At 38.7% G+C, this 12,023-nt stretch overlaps 1 protein-coding gene across 1 annotated transcript in view; it reads left to right on the top strand.

The window, feature by feature from the left end:
- Nucleotides 1-11,805, top strand: part of GPATCH2 (G-patch domain containing 2) — a 201,011-nt gene extending 189,206 nt beyond the window's left edge. The window contains exon 10 of the mRNA XM_023203723.2: nucleotides 10,719-11,805. Within this exon, the coding sequence (XP_023059491.1) occupies nucleotides 10,719-10,939 (221 nt within the window). The 3' untranslated portion in view covers nucleotides 10,940-11,805. The remainder of the gene's footprint in view (nucleotides 1-10,718) is intronic.
- The last annotated feature ends 218 nt before the right edge of the window (nucleotides 11,806-12,023 follow it).

Below are 12,023 nucleotides of genomic sequence, written 5' to 3'. Positions count from 1 at the left end.
CTGGGTCAAATTGTATTTCCAGTTCTAGATCCTTGAAGAATCACCACACTGTACTGTCTTCCACAATGGTTGAAGTAATTTGCACTCCCACCAACAATTTTAAAGCGTTCCTATTTCTCTACATCCTCTCCAGCATCTGTTGTTTCCTGACTTTTTAATGATCAACATTCTAACTGGTGTGAGATGGTGTCTCATTGTGTTTTTGATTTGCATTTCTCTAATGACCAGTGATGATGAGCTTTTTTTTCATATTTGTTGGCCACATAAATGTCTTCTTTTGAGAAGTGTCTGTTCATATCCTTCACCCACTTTTTGATGGGGTTGTTTGACTTTTTCTTGGAAATTTGTTTAAGTTCTTTGTAGATTCTGGATATTAGCCCTTTGTCAGATGGATAGATTGCAAACATTTTCTCCCATTCTGTAGGTTGCCTGTTCACTCTGATGATAGTTTCTTTTCTGTGCAGAAGCTCTTTAGTTTAATTAGATCCCATTTGTCAATTTTGGCTTTTGTTGCCATTGCTTTTGGTGTTTTAGTCATGAAGTTTTTGCCCATGCCTATATCTTGAATGGTATTGCCTAGGTTTTCTTCTAAGGTATGGTTTTAGGTGTTATGTTTAAGACTTAATCCATCTTGAGTTAATTTTTGTATAAGATGTAAGGAAGGGGTCCAGTTTCAGTTTTCTGCATATGGCTAGCCAGTTTTCCCAACACCATTTATTAAATAGGGACTCCTTTCCCCATTTCTTGCTTTTGTCAGGTTTGTCAAAGATCAGATTGTAGATGTGTGGCATTATTTCTGAGGCCTCTGTTCTGTTCCATTGGTCTATATATCTGTGTTGGTACCAGTACCATGCTGTTTTGGTTACTGGAGCCTTGTAGTCTGGTTTGAAGTCAGGTAGCACGATGCCTCCAGCTTTCTTCTTTTTGCTTAGGATTGTCTTGGATATCTGGGTTTTCTTTTGGTTCTGCATGAACTTCAAAGTAGTTTTTTCCGATTCTGTGAAGAAAGTCAGTGTTAGCTTGATGGGGATAGCATTGAATCTGTAAATTACTTTGGGCAGTGTGGCCATTTTCACAATATTGATTCTTCCTATCCATGAGCATGGAATGTTTTTCCATTTGTTTGTGTCCTCTCTTAGATCCTTGAGCAGTGGTTTGTAGCTCTCCTTGAAGAGGTCCTTCACATCCCCTGTAAGCTGTATTCCTCAGTATTTTATTCTCTTTGTAGCAATTGTGAATGGCAATTCATTCATGATTTGGCTCTCTGTTTGTCTATTATTGATGTGTAGGAATGCTTGTGATTTTTGAACATTGAGTTTGTATCCTGAGACTTTGCTGAAGTTTCTTATCAGCTTAAGGAGATTTGGGGTTGAGACAATGGGGTTTTCTAAATATACAATCATGTCTTCTGCAAACAGAGACAATTTAACTTCCTCTCTTCCTATTTGAATACCCTTATTTCTTTCTCTTGCCTTATTGCCCTGGCCAGAATTTCCAGTACTATGTTGAACAGGAGTGGTGAGAGAGGGCGTCCTTGTCTTCTGCCAGTTTTCAAAGGGAATGCTTCCAGCTTTTGCTCATTCATTATGATATTGTCTGTGGGTTTGTCATAAATAGCTCTTATTATTTTAAGATACATTTCATCAATACCTAGTTTATTGACAGTTTTTAGCATGTAGGGGTGTTGAATTTTATCAAAGGCCTTTTCTGTGTCTATTGAAATAATCACGTGGTTTTTGTCAGTGGTTCTGTTTATGTGATGGATTACGTTTATTGATTTGAGTATATTGAACCAGCCTTGCATTCAGGGATGAAGCCAACTTGATCATGTTGGATAAACCTTTTAGTGTGCTGCTGGATTCAGTTTGCCAGTATTTTATTGAGGATTTTTACATCAATGTTCATCAGGGATATTAGCCTGAATTTTTTTGTTGTTGTTGTGTCTCTGCCAAGTTTTGGTATCAGGATGATGCTGGCCTCATAAAAATGAGTCCGGGAGGAGTCCCTCTTTTTCTGTTGCTTGGAATAGTTTCAGAAGGATTGGTACCAGCTCCTCTTTGTACCTCTGGTAGAATTTGACTGTGAATCCATCTGGTCCTGGGCTTTTTTTGGTTGGTAGGCTACTAATTGCTGCCTCAGTGTCCGAACTTGTTATTGGTCTATTGAGGGATTCGACTTCTTCCTGCTTTAGTCTTGGGAGGGTGTATGTGTCCAGGAATTTATCCATTTCTTCTAGATTTTCTAGTTTATTTGCATAGAGGTGTTTATACTATTCTCTGATGGTATTTTGTATATCTGTGGGATCAGTGGTGATATCCCCTTTATCATTTTTTATTGTGTTTATTTTATTCTTTTCTCTTTTCTTCATTAGTCTGACTAGCAGTCTATCTATTTTGTTAATCTTTTCAAACACCCAGCTCCTGGATTCACTGATTTTTTTGAAGGTTTTTTTCCATATCTCTCTCTCCTTCAGTTCTGCTCTAATCTTAATTATTTCTTGTCTTCTGCTAGCTTTTGCATTTGTTTGCCTTTGCTTCTCTAGTTCTTTTAATTGTGGTGTTAGGGTGCCAATTTTAGATCTTTCCCACTTTCTCTTTTGCGCATTTAGTGCTATCAATTTCCCTCTAAACAGTTTTAGCTATGTCCCAGAGATTCTGGTACGTTTTGTCTTTGTTCTCATTGGTTTCAAATAACTTATTTATTTCTGCCTTAATTTCCTTATTTACCCAGTAGTCATTCAGGAACAGGTTGTTCAGTTTCCATGGAGTCGTGTGGTTTTGAGTGAGTCTCTTAATCCTGAGTTCTAATTTGATTGCACTTTGGTCTGAGAGACTGTTTGTTATAATTTCCATTCTTTTGCATTTGCTGAGGAGTGTTGTACTTTCAATTATGTGGTCAATTTAGAATAAGTGCGATTTGGTGCTGAGAAGAATGTATATTCTGTTGATTTGCAGTGGAGAGTTCTGTAGATGTCTATTAGGTCTGCTTGGACCAGAGTTGAGTTCAAGTCCTGAATATCCTTGTTAATTTTCTGTCTCATTGCTCTAATATTGACAGCAGGGTTTTAAAGTCTCCCACTATTATTGTGTGGAAGTCTAAGTCTCTTTGTAGGTCTCTAAGAACTTGTTTTATGAATCTGGCAGTGAGAAGACAGGTGTTGGCCTGTCTTACTAGGTTGAGGAAGTTCTCCTGGATAATATCCTGAAGGGTATTTTCCGACTTGGTTCCATTCACCCCATCACTTTCAGATACACCTATCAACCGTAGGTTTGGTCTTTTCACATAATCCCGTATTTCTTGGAGGCTTTGTCAATTCCTTTTCATTATTTTTTCTCTAATCTTGTCTTCATGCTTTATTTCATTTAGTAGATCTTCAATCTCTGATATCCTTTCTTCCGCTTGATCAATTTAGCTATTGAGCCTTGTGTACGCTTCACGAAGTTCTCGTGCTGTGTTTTTCAGCTCAATCAGGCTATTTATGTTCTTCTGTAAACTGGTTATTCTGGTTACCTTTTTTCAAGTTGGTTAGCTTTCTTGCCCTGGGTTAGAACATGCTCCTTTAGCTTGGAGAAGTTTGTTATTACCCACCTTCTCAAGCCTACTTCTGTCAATTCCTCAAACTCATTCTCCATCCAGTTTTGTTCCCTTGCTGGCAAGGAGTTGTAATCCTTTGGAGGAGAAGAGGCATTCTGGTTTTTGGAATTTTCTGCCTTTTTGTGCTGGTTTTTCTTCATCGTCGTGGATTTATCTACCTTTGGTCTTTGATGTTGGTGACCTTTGGATGGGGTTTCTGTGTGGACATCCTTTTTGTTGATGTTGATGTTGATGCTATTCTTTTCTGTTTGTTAGCTTTTCTTCTAACAGTCTGGCCCCTCTGCTGCAGGTCTGCTGGAGTTCACTAGAGGTCCACTCCAGACCCTGTTTGCCTGGGTATCACTAGCAGAGGCTACAGAACAGCAAGGATTGCTGCCTGTTCCTTCCTCTGGAAGCTTCATCCCAGAGGAGCACCCTCCAGATGCCAGCTGGAGCTCTCCTGTATGAGGTGTCTGTTGACCCCTGCTGGGAGTTTTCTCCCAGTCAGGAAGCACGGAGGTCAGGGAGCCACTTGAGGCGACATTCTTTCCATTAGCAGAGCTCAAGCACTGTGCTGGGAGATCTGCTACTCTCTTCAGAGCCAGCAGGCAGGAACGTTTAAGTCTCCTGAAGTTGTGCCCACAGCCGCCCCTTCCCACAGATGCTCTGTCCCAGGGAGATGGGGGTTTTATCTATAAGCCCCTTACTGGGGCTGCTGCATTTCTTTCAGAGATGCCCTACCCAGAGAGGAGGAATCTAGAGAGGCAGTCTGGCTACAGCAGCTTTACTGAGCTACAGTGGGCTCCACTCAGTTGGAACTCCCAGCAGCTTTGTTTACACTGTGAGGGGAAAACCATCTACTCAAGCCTCAGTAATGGCGGACACCCCTTCCCCCACCAAGCTTGAGCATCCCGGGTCAACTTCACACCGCTGTGCTGGCAGTGAGAATGTCAAGCCCCTGAATCTTAGCTTGTTGGGCTCCGTGTGGGTGGGATGTGCTGAGCAAGACCACTTGGCTCCCTGGCTTCAGCCCCCTTTCCAGGGGAGTGAATGGTTGTGTCTTGCTGGCGTTCCAGGTGCCACTGGGGTATGAAAAAAAACTTCTGCAACTAGCTTGGTGTCTGCTCAAATGGTCTCCCAGTTTTGTGCTTGAAACCCAGGGCCCTGGTGTCATAGGCACCTGGGGGGATCTTCTGGTCTGCGGGTTGTGAAGATCATGGGAAAAGCATAGTATCTGGGCTGGAATGCACCATTCCTCAAGGCACAGTCCCTCAAGGCTTCCCTTGGCTAGGGGAGGGAGTTGCCTGAACCCTTGCACTTCCTGGGTGAGGCAGTGCCCCACCCTGCTTCCACTCACCCTCCATGGGCTGCCCCCACTGTCTAATCAGTCCCAGTGAGATGAACCAGGTACCTCAGGTGAAAATGCAGAAATCACCTGCTTTCTGCATTGATCTCGCTGGGAGCTGCAGACCGGAGCTGCTTCTATTCGGCCATCTTGTGGGCAACTCCCCATGCATCAGAAAATGTTGATGATATAATATTGCAAGTTCAGTGTTCAGTCGACTGAAAGGGAGGCATCTGGGATCAAATGTCCTAAGTTCAAGTTCTAACTGGGGTACTTTTTAGCTAATTGACTTCAGGCAGCTGAATGACCTCTCCAAACATCAGTTTCATCTATAAAATGGGGCCAATAATACTCCCCTTTCAGGTTGAAAAGATCAAAAGAAATTATGAATATGGAAGCTTTTATAATTTCTAAGGGCTGCAGACATCATTGTATTCAGCGTTATCCAAATGTGTCTGTGATATATTTGTGATATATGGTCCGTATACAAATTGTGATATATTATTCATATACAAACTGAGAGAGCCTAATATTGCAATTCATATATTGCTCAATGAATTTTTTTAGTGATTTGTACAATATCTCTGCTAAAAATTCTTATAGGAAATCAGGTAAAGAAATGTGTGTAGGCTTTTGGAGTAAGCTTAACCAAAGTTTAAATCCTAGCTTACTCACTGTGTGGTCAAGGTTAAGTGACTTCAACTCTCTGAGGACCATTAAAATTTCATTTTTGAATGAAGAGTAAAAATAGTGAATATCAGATACCTAACAAATATACCGCATGCTTTGTGTAGACATGCTTTGTAGTAGGAAGACCAAAAATGATTCTGATTATATTGTGGCAGATAAACATTCCTATCTGACTTCAGGGCCAAAACAGTTTTCTATTTGTAAGATTTGTTTTTAATTTTTTGAAAATACATACTGTTTGATACATAAGCATTCCATAAGAAATATATTTCGGTTTAACTAAAAACATCTGTTAATAAGAACACTTCCTCCTCTAAGCATGTCAATAACAGATCATGTCTTTTATTCTCTACAAGGTTTTTATCACTTAAGGGAAAAAAACTGGTTTTACATTAAATTTTTGTTATTTAAGTAAGTCAGTGCATCATATATTTATGCACTTAACTATTTAAACTGATTTTAGTTAACAAAAGTATCATGAAGTATGTCTGCAATATTGCAGATAAAATCATAAACTAGTCTGAATTAACGAAGCTTTTCTATATTAATAAATGAAATAATTAAAATATTAGACGATGAGTAGTAGTAACACCTACCACTTTCTCTCATCTTAAACTGTGCTTAATGCTGTTCCTTGAGTTCATAATAACAACAATCAAAAATCCGTGTCCCTAAATTAGTTACTGAGAACAGAGGACAGTATTATAACTTACCCTTGTTATAACGTTGCTAATAATAGTGAGAATAGCCCAGCCTCTCAGCTGGCTAGTCAAGTAATGGCGAAAAGAGTATGCGAAGAAAGAGTGATCACAAACTAATAAATGCCTTGTGAATACAGGGTAGGGACAGAGGCGGAGTGCACTAGCTATTCTATGGGAAGCAGCATGTGTCACCTCCCCTTCCATTGGCTGTTTATCCAACATCAATACAACACTTTAGGAGCCAAATTACTAAACAAGCTGCCAATTAGGCTTGCAGTCAGCTGGATAGATTAGTGGCTAAGAGAGGCCGATACAAGATTTTCATCTCTTGAGCCAATTATGCAAGTGAATTACCCTCCACGGTACTCTTTGGAAGATTTGAGGGGAAAGGACCGACTCAGCTGTAATGGATATGAGAGATCCAGCAGACAGGGGGCTGGGAGCGGAAGCAGGCAGAAAGGTTAGCAGGCGATGTATTGCTAAAGCTGCCCGAGCAGGAGAGCCTTCTAGGAAAGGTCTTAAAGGATTTAACACTGCCAGGAGCAAAAGAAAGGGAAATTATGGTTGTGGTGTATACTGCACTGAGGCTGAGTTGTTCCACTCCCAAGTCTTAGTCTCATAAAAGAAGGATGAGAAGCCAACAGTAGATTTTACTCTAGAATCACTTTCCATGAATAATGAAGTCTCTATTACTGTTTTTGTTTTTTAGGTTGTGTTTCTATGAGGAAAGATTTAGCATTTGAAGAATAAAATGTTCTTTTTTCTTCCGAGTACAAGATAATGCTTTCTTTTGTGTCATATTGTTTTATTTTTATGAAGAGAAATGAAACCATCATTTAAAAAAATGAGAATGAGTTCTTTTCCGTCTATATAAAAACAAAAGCATGAGAGTATGCTGATCACCCCTGGGCTACCCTGCTTGAAATACCAACATTTTAAAATTATAATAGTGAATCAATTATCATTTGCTGTTCACTTTAGGACTGAAAATGCACCATAATTTAGCAATTTTTATAGAAATATTTTAAATTGGCCTTATTCTTTTCTTAAATATTAAGCAAATTTTAATTCTGAACTTTTGCAAGCTATCCTATCAAAAATGTGAGTAAACAGATGTACAGCCCAGAGCAGCATTAGACCTCTGGTCTGACTTTAGCTTAGGGTAGAATTAAATTAATTCATGACAATCACCAAAAAATCAGGGATATGAGACAACATGCTAAGGCACTGTTTAACCTGACATACCTTATCAGCAGCTGTCCAGAAAAAACTACATACCTTGGAGGTCTGTGGAGGTCTGTCCTGGTTACCACCACAGTCATGACTTCAAAATAAAAAATTAATTGTTTTTGTGTTATATTCAACATTTTTGACAAAAGACTTTTATTTTGTGCATGAGTGTATGTATTTGTGACTAAGGTCCATTTTTCACTGTCACATACACACACATATATTTATAATCTCTGTATATGCATTTTGCCCTTCTCAAGCAGTAAATAATGTTAGTCAAGAATTTTTGTTTGACATTAGATGTTGCCACTCAATAGGCAAGTAGTTGAAGGTTCTTTTTGTTACATGTTAAGGTACTTGTTTCCATGAGCTATGAATTCATTTGAGAAATCCATAGCCAATTAATCGTTGGCTAATTCTTACTCCCTGTAAGGAATTTAGCAAATGGTAATGATGTGGTCTCTTCTTGGTCTTGAAATGCGCCGAAGATGGAAAATACCAAAATGTTTAATAAACGGCTTTGAAAATCAGTTGATGATTACTCCATGGTAAATAAGAGGGTTGTAGGTATCAAAACCCATGCCTAGCATTTTGTGGCTTTCCTTATTCTACAAGTAAGAATCACAGAGCATGACTCGCTTGCTCTTCCCCGCAATGTGAGATACAGATTACCAGATAAGATACACTGTTGGTTCAACGCTGACATTTCTTTTACTATTTTTTTTTTTTTTTTTTTTTTTTTACTGTGAAATACATAGTTCAAAGAATACACTTAAAAATGTATATGTACAGTTTGGGTGCCGTGGCTCACACCTGTAATCCCAGAACTTTGGGAGGTCAAGGCAAGTGGATCACTTGAAGTGAGGAGCTCAAGACCAGCCTGGTCAACATGGTGAAATCCCATCTCTACTAAAAAATACAAAAATTAGTTGGGTGTGATGGCACACACCTGTAATCCCAGCTACTCAGGAGGCTGAGGCACAAGAATCACTTGAACCCAGGAGGCGGAGGTTGCAGTAAGCCAAGATTTCACCACTGCACTCCGGCCGGGGCAACAGAGTGAGACTCTGTCTTAAAAAAAAAAAAAAAAAAAAAGGTATATGAACAGTTTAAAGAACAATAATAAATTGGCCATTTGGGTAACCACAACTCAGGATAAGAAAGAGAACACTACTGTACTCTGGAGTCCCATCGTTAATATTTTTGTTATTCTTATTGATGTTTGAGATCCAAGGATCCTTCTTTGCTGGTACCACCATTCTGAACATAGTCTCAGAGAAACAGTAGGACAGAGAGTTACAACTTTTTTTGGTAGGTGGGGAGAAGGTGCAAACAGTAGGACAGAGAGTTCCAGCTTTTTTTTGGTAGTTGGGGAGAAGGTCCTGTAATAATCCTGAGTCAGAGAAGAAGAAAACTGATGATGGGAAAGGGGTAGTGGCAGGGTGAGGTGTAGGTTGGTGCTAAAGAGACTCACAAACCTTTGAGGGTAGTGAGTGGTTATGTCAACAGCTGCCCATTTCAACCTCTGTCTGGGAAGACATGGTCCACATTTCAGAGCAGGAATATGCTAGAGCCAGGTCTCAGCTGCTATACCACAGGCATTCTATAGATATTTGGAAAGTGTGGTATAGGAGGCCTATGGAGGGAATGGTGTCAAACACTATCCCTGTAAATTTGAGCCCTGGTATAAGAGATTGGGCTGGGCCAAATATGTTCTCACTAAGACAAAGGTTCTTTTAAGATACACTTTCATCTCTCTCTTTTTTTTTTCTTACAGACTCCAATATTAGTTTGTTTGTTAACCACTTTCTTCTAAGAGGGGAGTAACCATGAGAAATGCTCTGATAATTAAGATTTCTGATTGCTTGTATCTGGTTAGCTCCAGATTTGCTATATTCCCTTTTCATACACCATAATATAATACCTGCTGCTAGAGGAGGAACAGAAATGAACCAATCAAGGAAAGAGCCAACCTGTGCCACGCCTGGGATAGACCGACCACGGCCAAGGCCAAGCCCAAGCTTGCAATTGAAGGAAAGAGCTCAAGTTCTTGTATTCTTTGATTCTCATGGTGTTTGTTAATTTCTCCATCTTTGGACTTCAGATAACTAGTACTTCTCAGTTTTTCCCTAGAACCAAATATACACTATCTATGCTCAACTTTTTCTATAAGGACCTACAAAAGAAAATTAAATTAGAAGTCTATTTTTGAAAATGTCATCAAAGAGAAAATGCTTAAAAGAGATGCATTTCTCAATTGCCTGCTAAGAAAATACGGTAAACAACATCTATATATAAATTTCATGTTAAGCACTAGCCAATCTCCTTTTTCAAATAAGGAATGAAGGGAGGAAGGGAGGGAGGGAAGGGAAGAAAGGAGGGAGGGAAATAGGGAGAAATATATCTATACCTGGAGGCCTATGGAGGGAATTGTGGTCTATGTCTCTGCAAATTTATATAATATATTTTTTAAATTTTATAATATATGTATATTTAATATTATTTTCCTCTATTTTATTTCTACTAACTTAATTATATAGTCATTTAAATGTGGCCATGGAAGGAAAAGGAGGAAAGGAACTAAAGGATGCATACATTACAGACTGAATAATAAATAACAAGAAGAGAGATTATAAGAATGTAAACTCCTAGGAATTCAAGATGCCACCAGTTGTGCTTTTTGTTTGGTTTGGTTTTAGTTTTGGTTCTGTCAAATGTCAAGGTCATGGGCAAATGTGAGATATTACCATATAGGTTGATGATTTTCAGAATAATCCATAAGGCTAACATGGTAATGAAAATAAATCCATTCGTAGGGTACTTTATGGTTTACTGAGAAGTTTCTTTACATACATGATCTCATCTGTCCTACAGATCTCTGTGAGATAGGCAATGTAGGTTGTATTGTGGCTATTTAACAGATGAGAAAACAAAATCCCAGAGAGGTTGAATAGCTCACCCTGCTGTGAAGTGCTAGAATTGAAATTCTAAACAAGATCCTCTTCCATTGTTCTCTCAACTACAAGAAGTATCCAAAGATGAATACTCAGCCCCCTCTAGTACCTGGTTGAAAAAAAAAAAAAAAAAAAAAAAAAACTTAGGAGAACATCATTTTCATAGCCTAATATCTTCACCTGTGTTCATACTAATTAATGTGTGCTGTTGTTTTATCATTTCAGGATTTGTAGGTGAAAATGCCCAGCCAATCCTAGAAAATAATATTGGAAACCGAATGCTTCAGAATATGGGCTGGACGCCTGGGTCAGGCCTTGGACGAGATGGCAAGGGCATCTCTGAGCCAATTCAAGCCATGCAGAGGCCAAAGGGATTAGGACTTGGATTTCCTCTACCAAAAAGTACTTCCGCAACTAATACCCCCAATGCAGGAAAATCCGCCTAAGAAAAGCAAAGAAAAAATGTTTTACAGACTTTATTCACTATGTCCCATTGTTCTAAAATGATAACATGACTTCTGTTTTTGAAGCAAAAATCTACATTGCCTCAAACACATCACTCTAGCTTCCTAACTGCATACAGTCCTACCATAGTGAGAGAAATGGGATTTCATCACAATTCATGGTGCTAAAATGAAAACCTCTGCCCTTTAATTTTTTTCAGGAATTTCCAGCTATTTCTAGGTATAAAGAGCAGCTCATTTCTCTTATTTATTTTAATCTCATGTGTCAGTACCTTCCGATGCTTTGCTTAATTCATGTTATGTGTGCAGTGCTGCAATGCACAGACAAATGTGAGCACACCCACCGGTTTCTAAAATGGGATAGGCAGGAAAGGATTGTGTTTTATATCATCCCTATCTATTGTAACCCAATAGACCTGCCATCGCATCAGTGAAGTCCGAACACATCTTTGTTTGAAAGGCTTGTCAATTTCATATTCCTTAAATTTGGCTTCTTTGTGAGGATTTTTTGACAGAGTGATACCCATTAATTTTCTATCCTTAGACAATATAGTGTGAAGTTCACAGTTGACAAACAATAATTAATGTTTCCCTTGGACATTTTGACAAAAATAAACCTCATCATTGTTATCACCAGAGTGCCCTCGACATTACTTTAATGCAGATTTTATAAATTTTACCTCATTTAGAACATAAAATGATTATTGAAAGAAAAATGTATTTTTTAAATTCACCATGATTGAACTGTAAATTCTATTAATCCAGATGTACTTCTACCTCTGTTTTCCCAAAAAGTGATATTTTTTTTAAGATCAACTCAAGTGTAGTAAACGGATTTAAAATTTTAATCATTGGAGTAATTTATTACAATATTGAGTCAATTTATATGAAGAGTTAAATGGCTCTCCCAGAACTCAGATTTCTGGCAATGGCCCAACCCGTTTAGAAGGTGAACAGAAGAAGTAAATGGTACTGATTTGCCCTTTCTAGGACCCAAGATGTGACTTTAAAACCTAGCAAAAGAAGTCCTTTTTATTATGTGCCTAGTATTGAGCTATTTCTGAGT

This window comes from Piliocolobus tephrosceles, chromosome 1 (assembly GCF_002776525.5).
Source record: "Piliocolobus tephrosceles isolate RC106 chromosome 1, ASM277652v3, whole genome shotgun sequence".
Taxonomy (NCBI): domain Eukaryota; kingdom Metazoa; phylum Chordata; class Mammalia; order Primates; family Cercopithecidae; genus Piliocolobus; species Piliocolobus tephrosceles.
The sequence above is the reverse complement of the archived record's forward strand: the minus strand, read 5'-3'. Positions and strand labels throughout refer to the sequence as shown.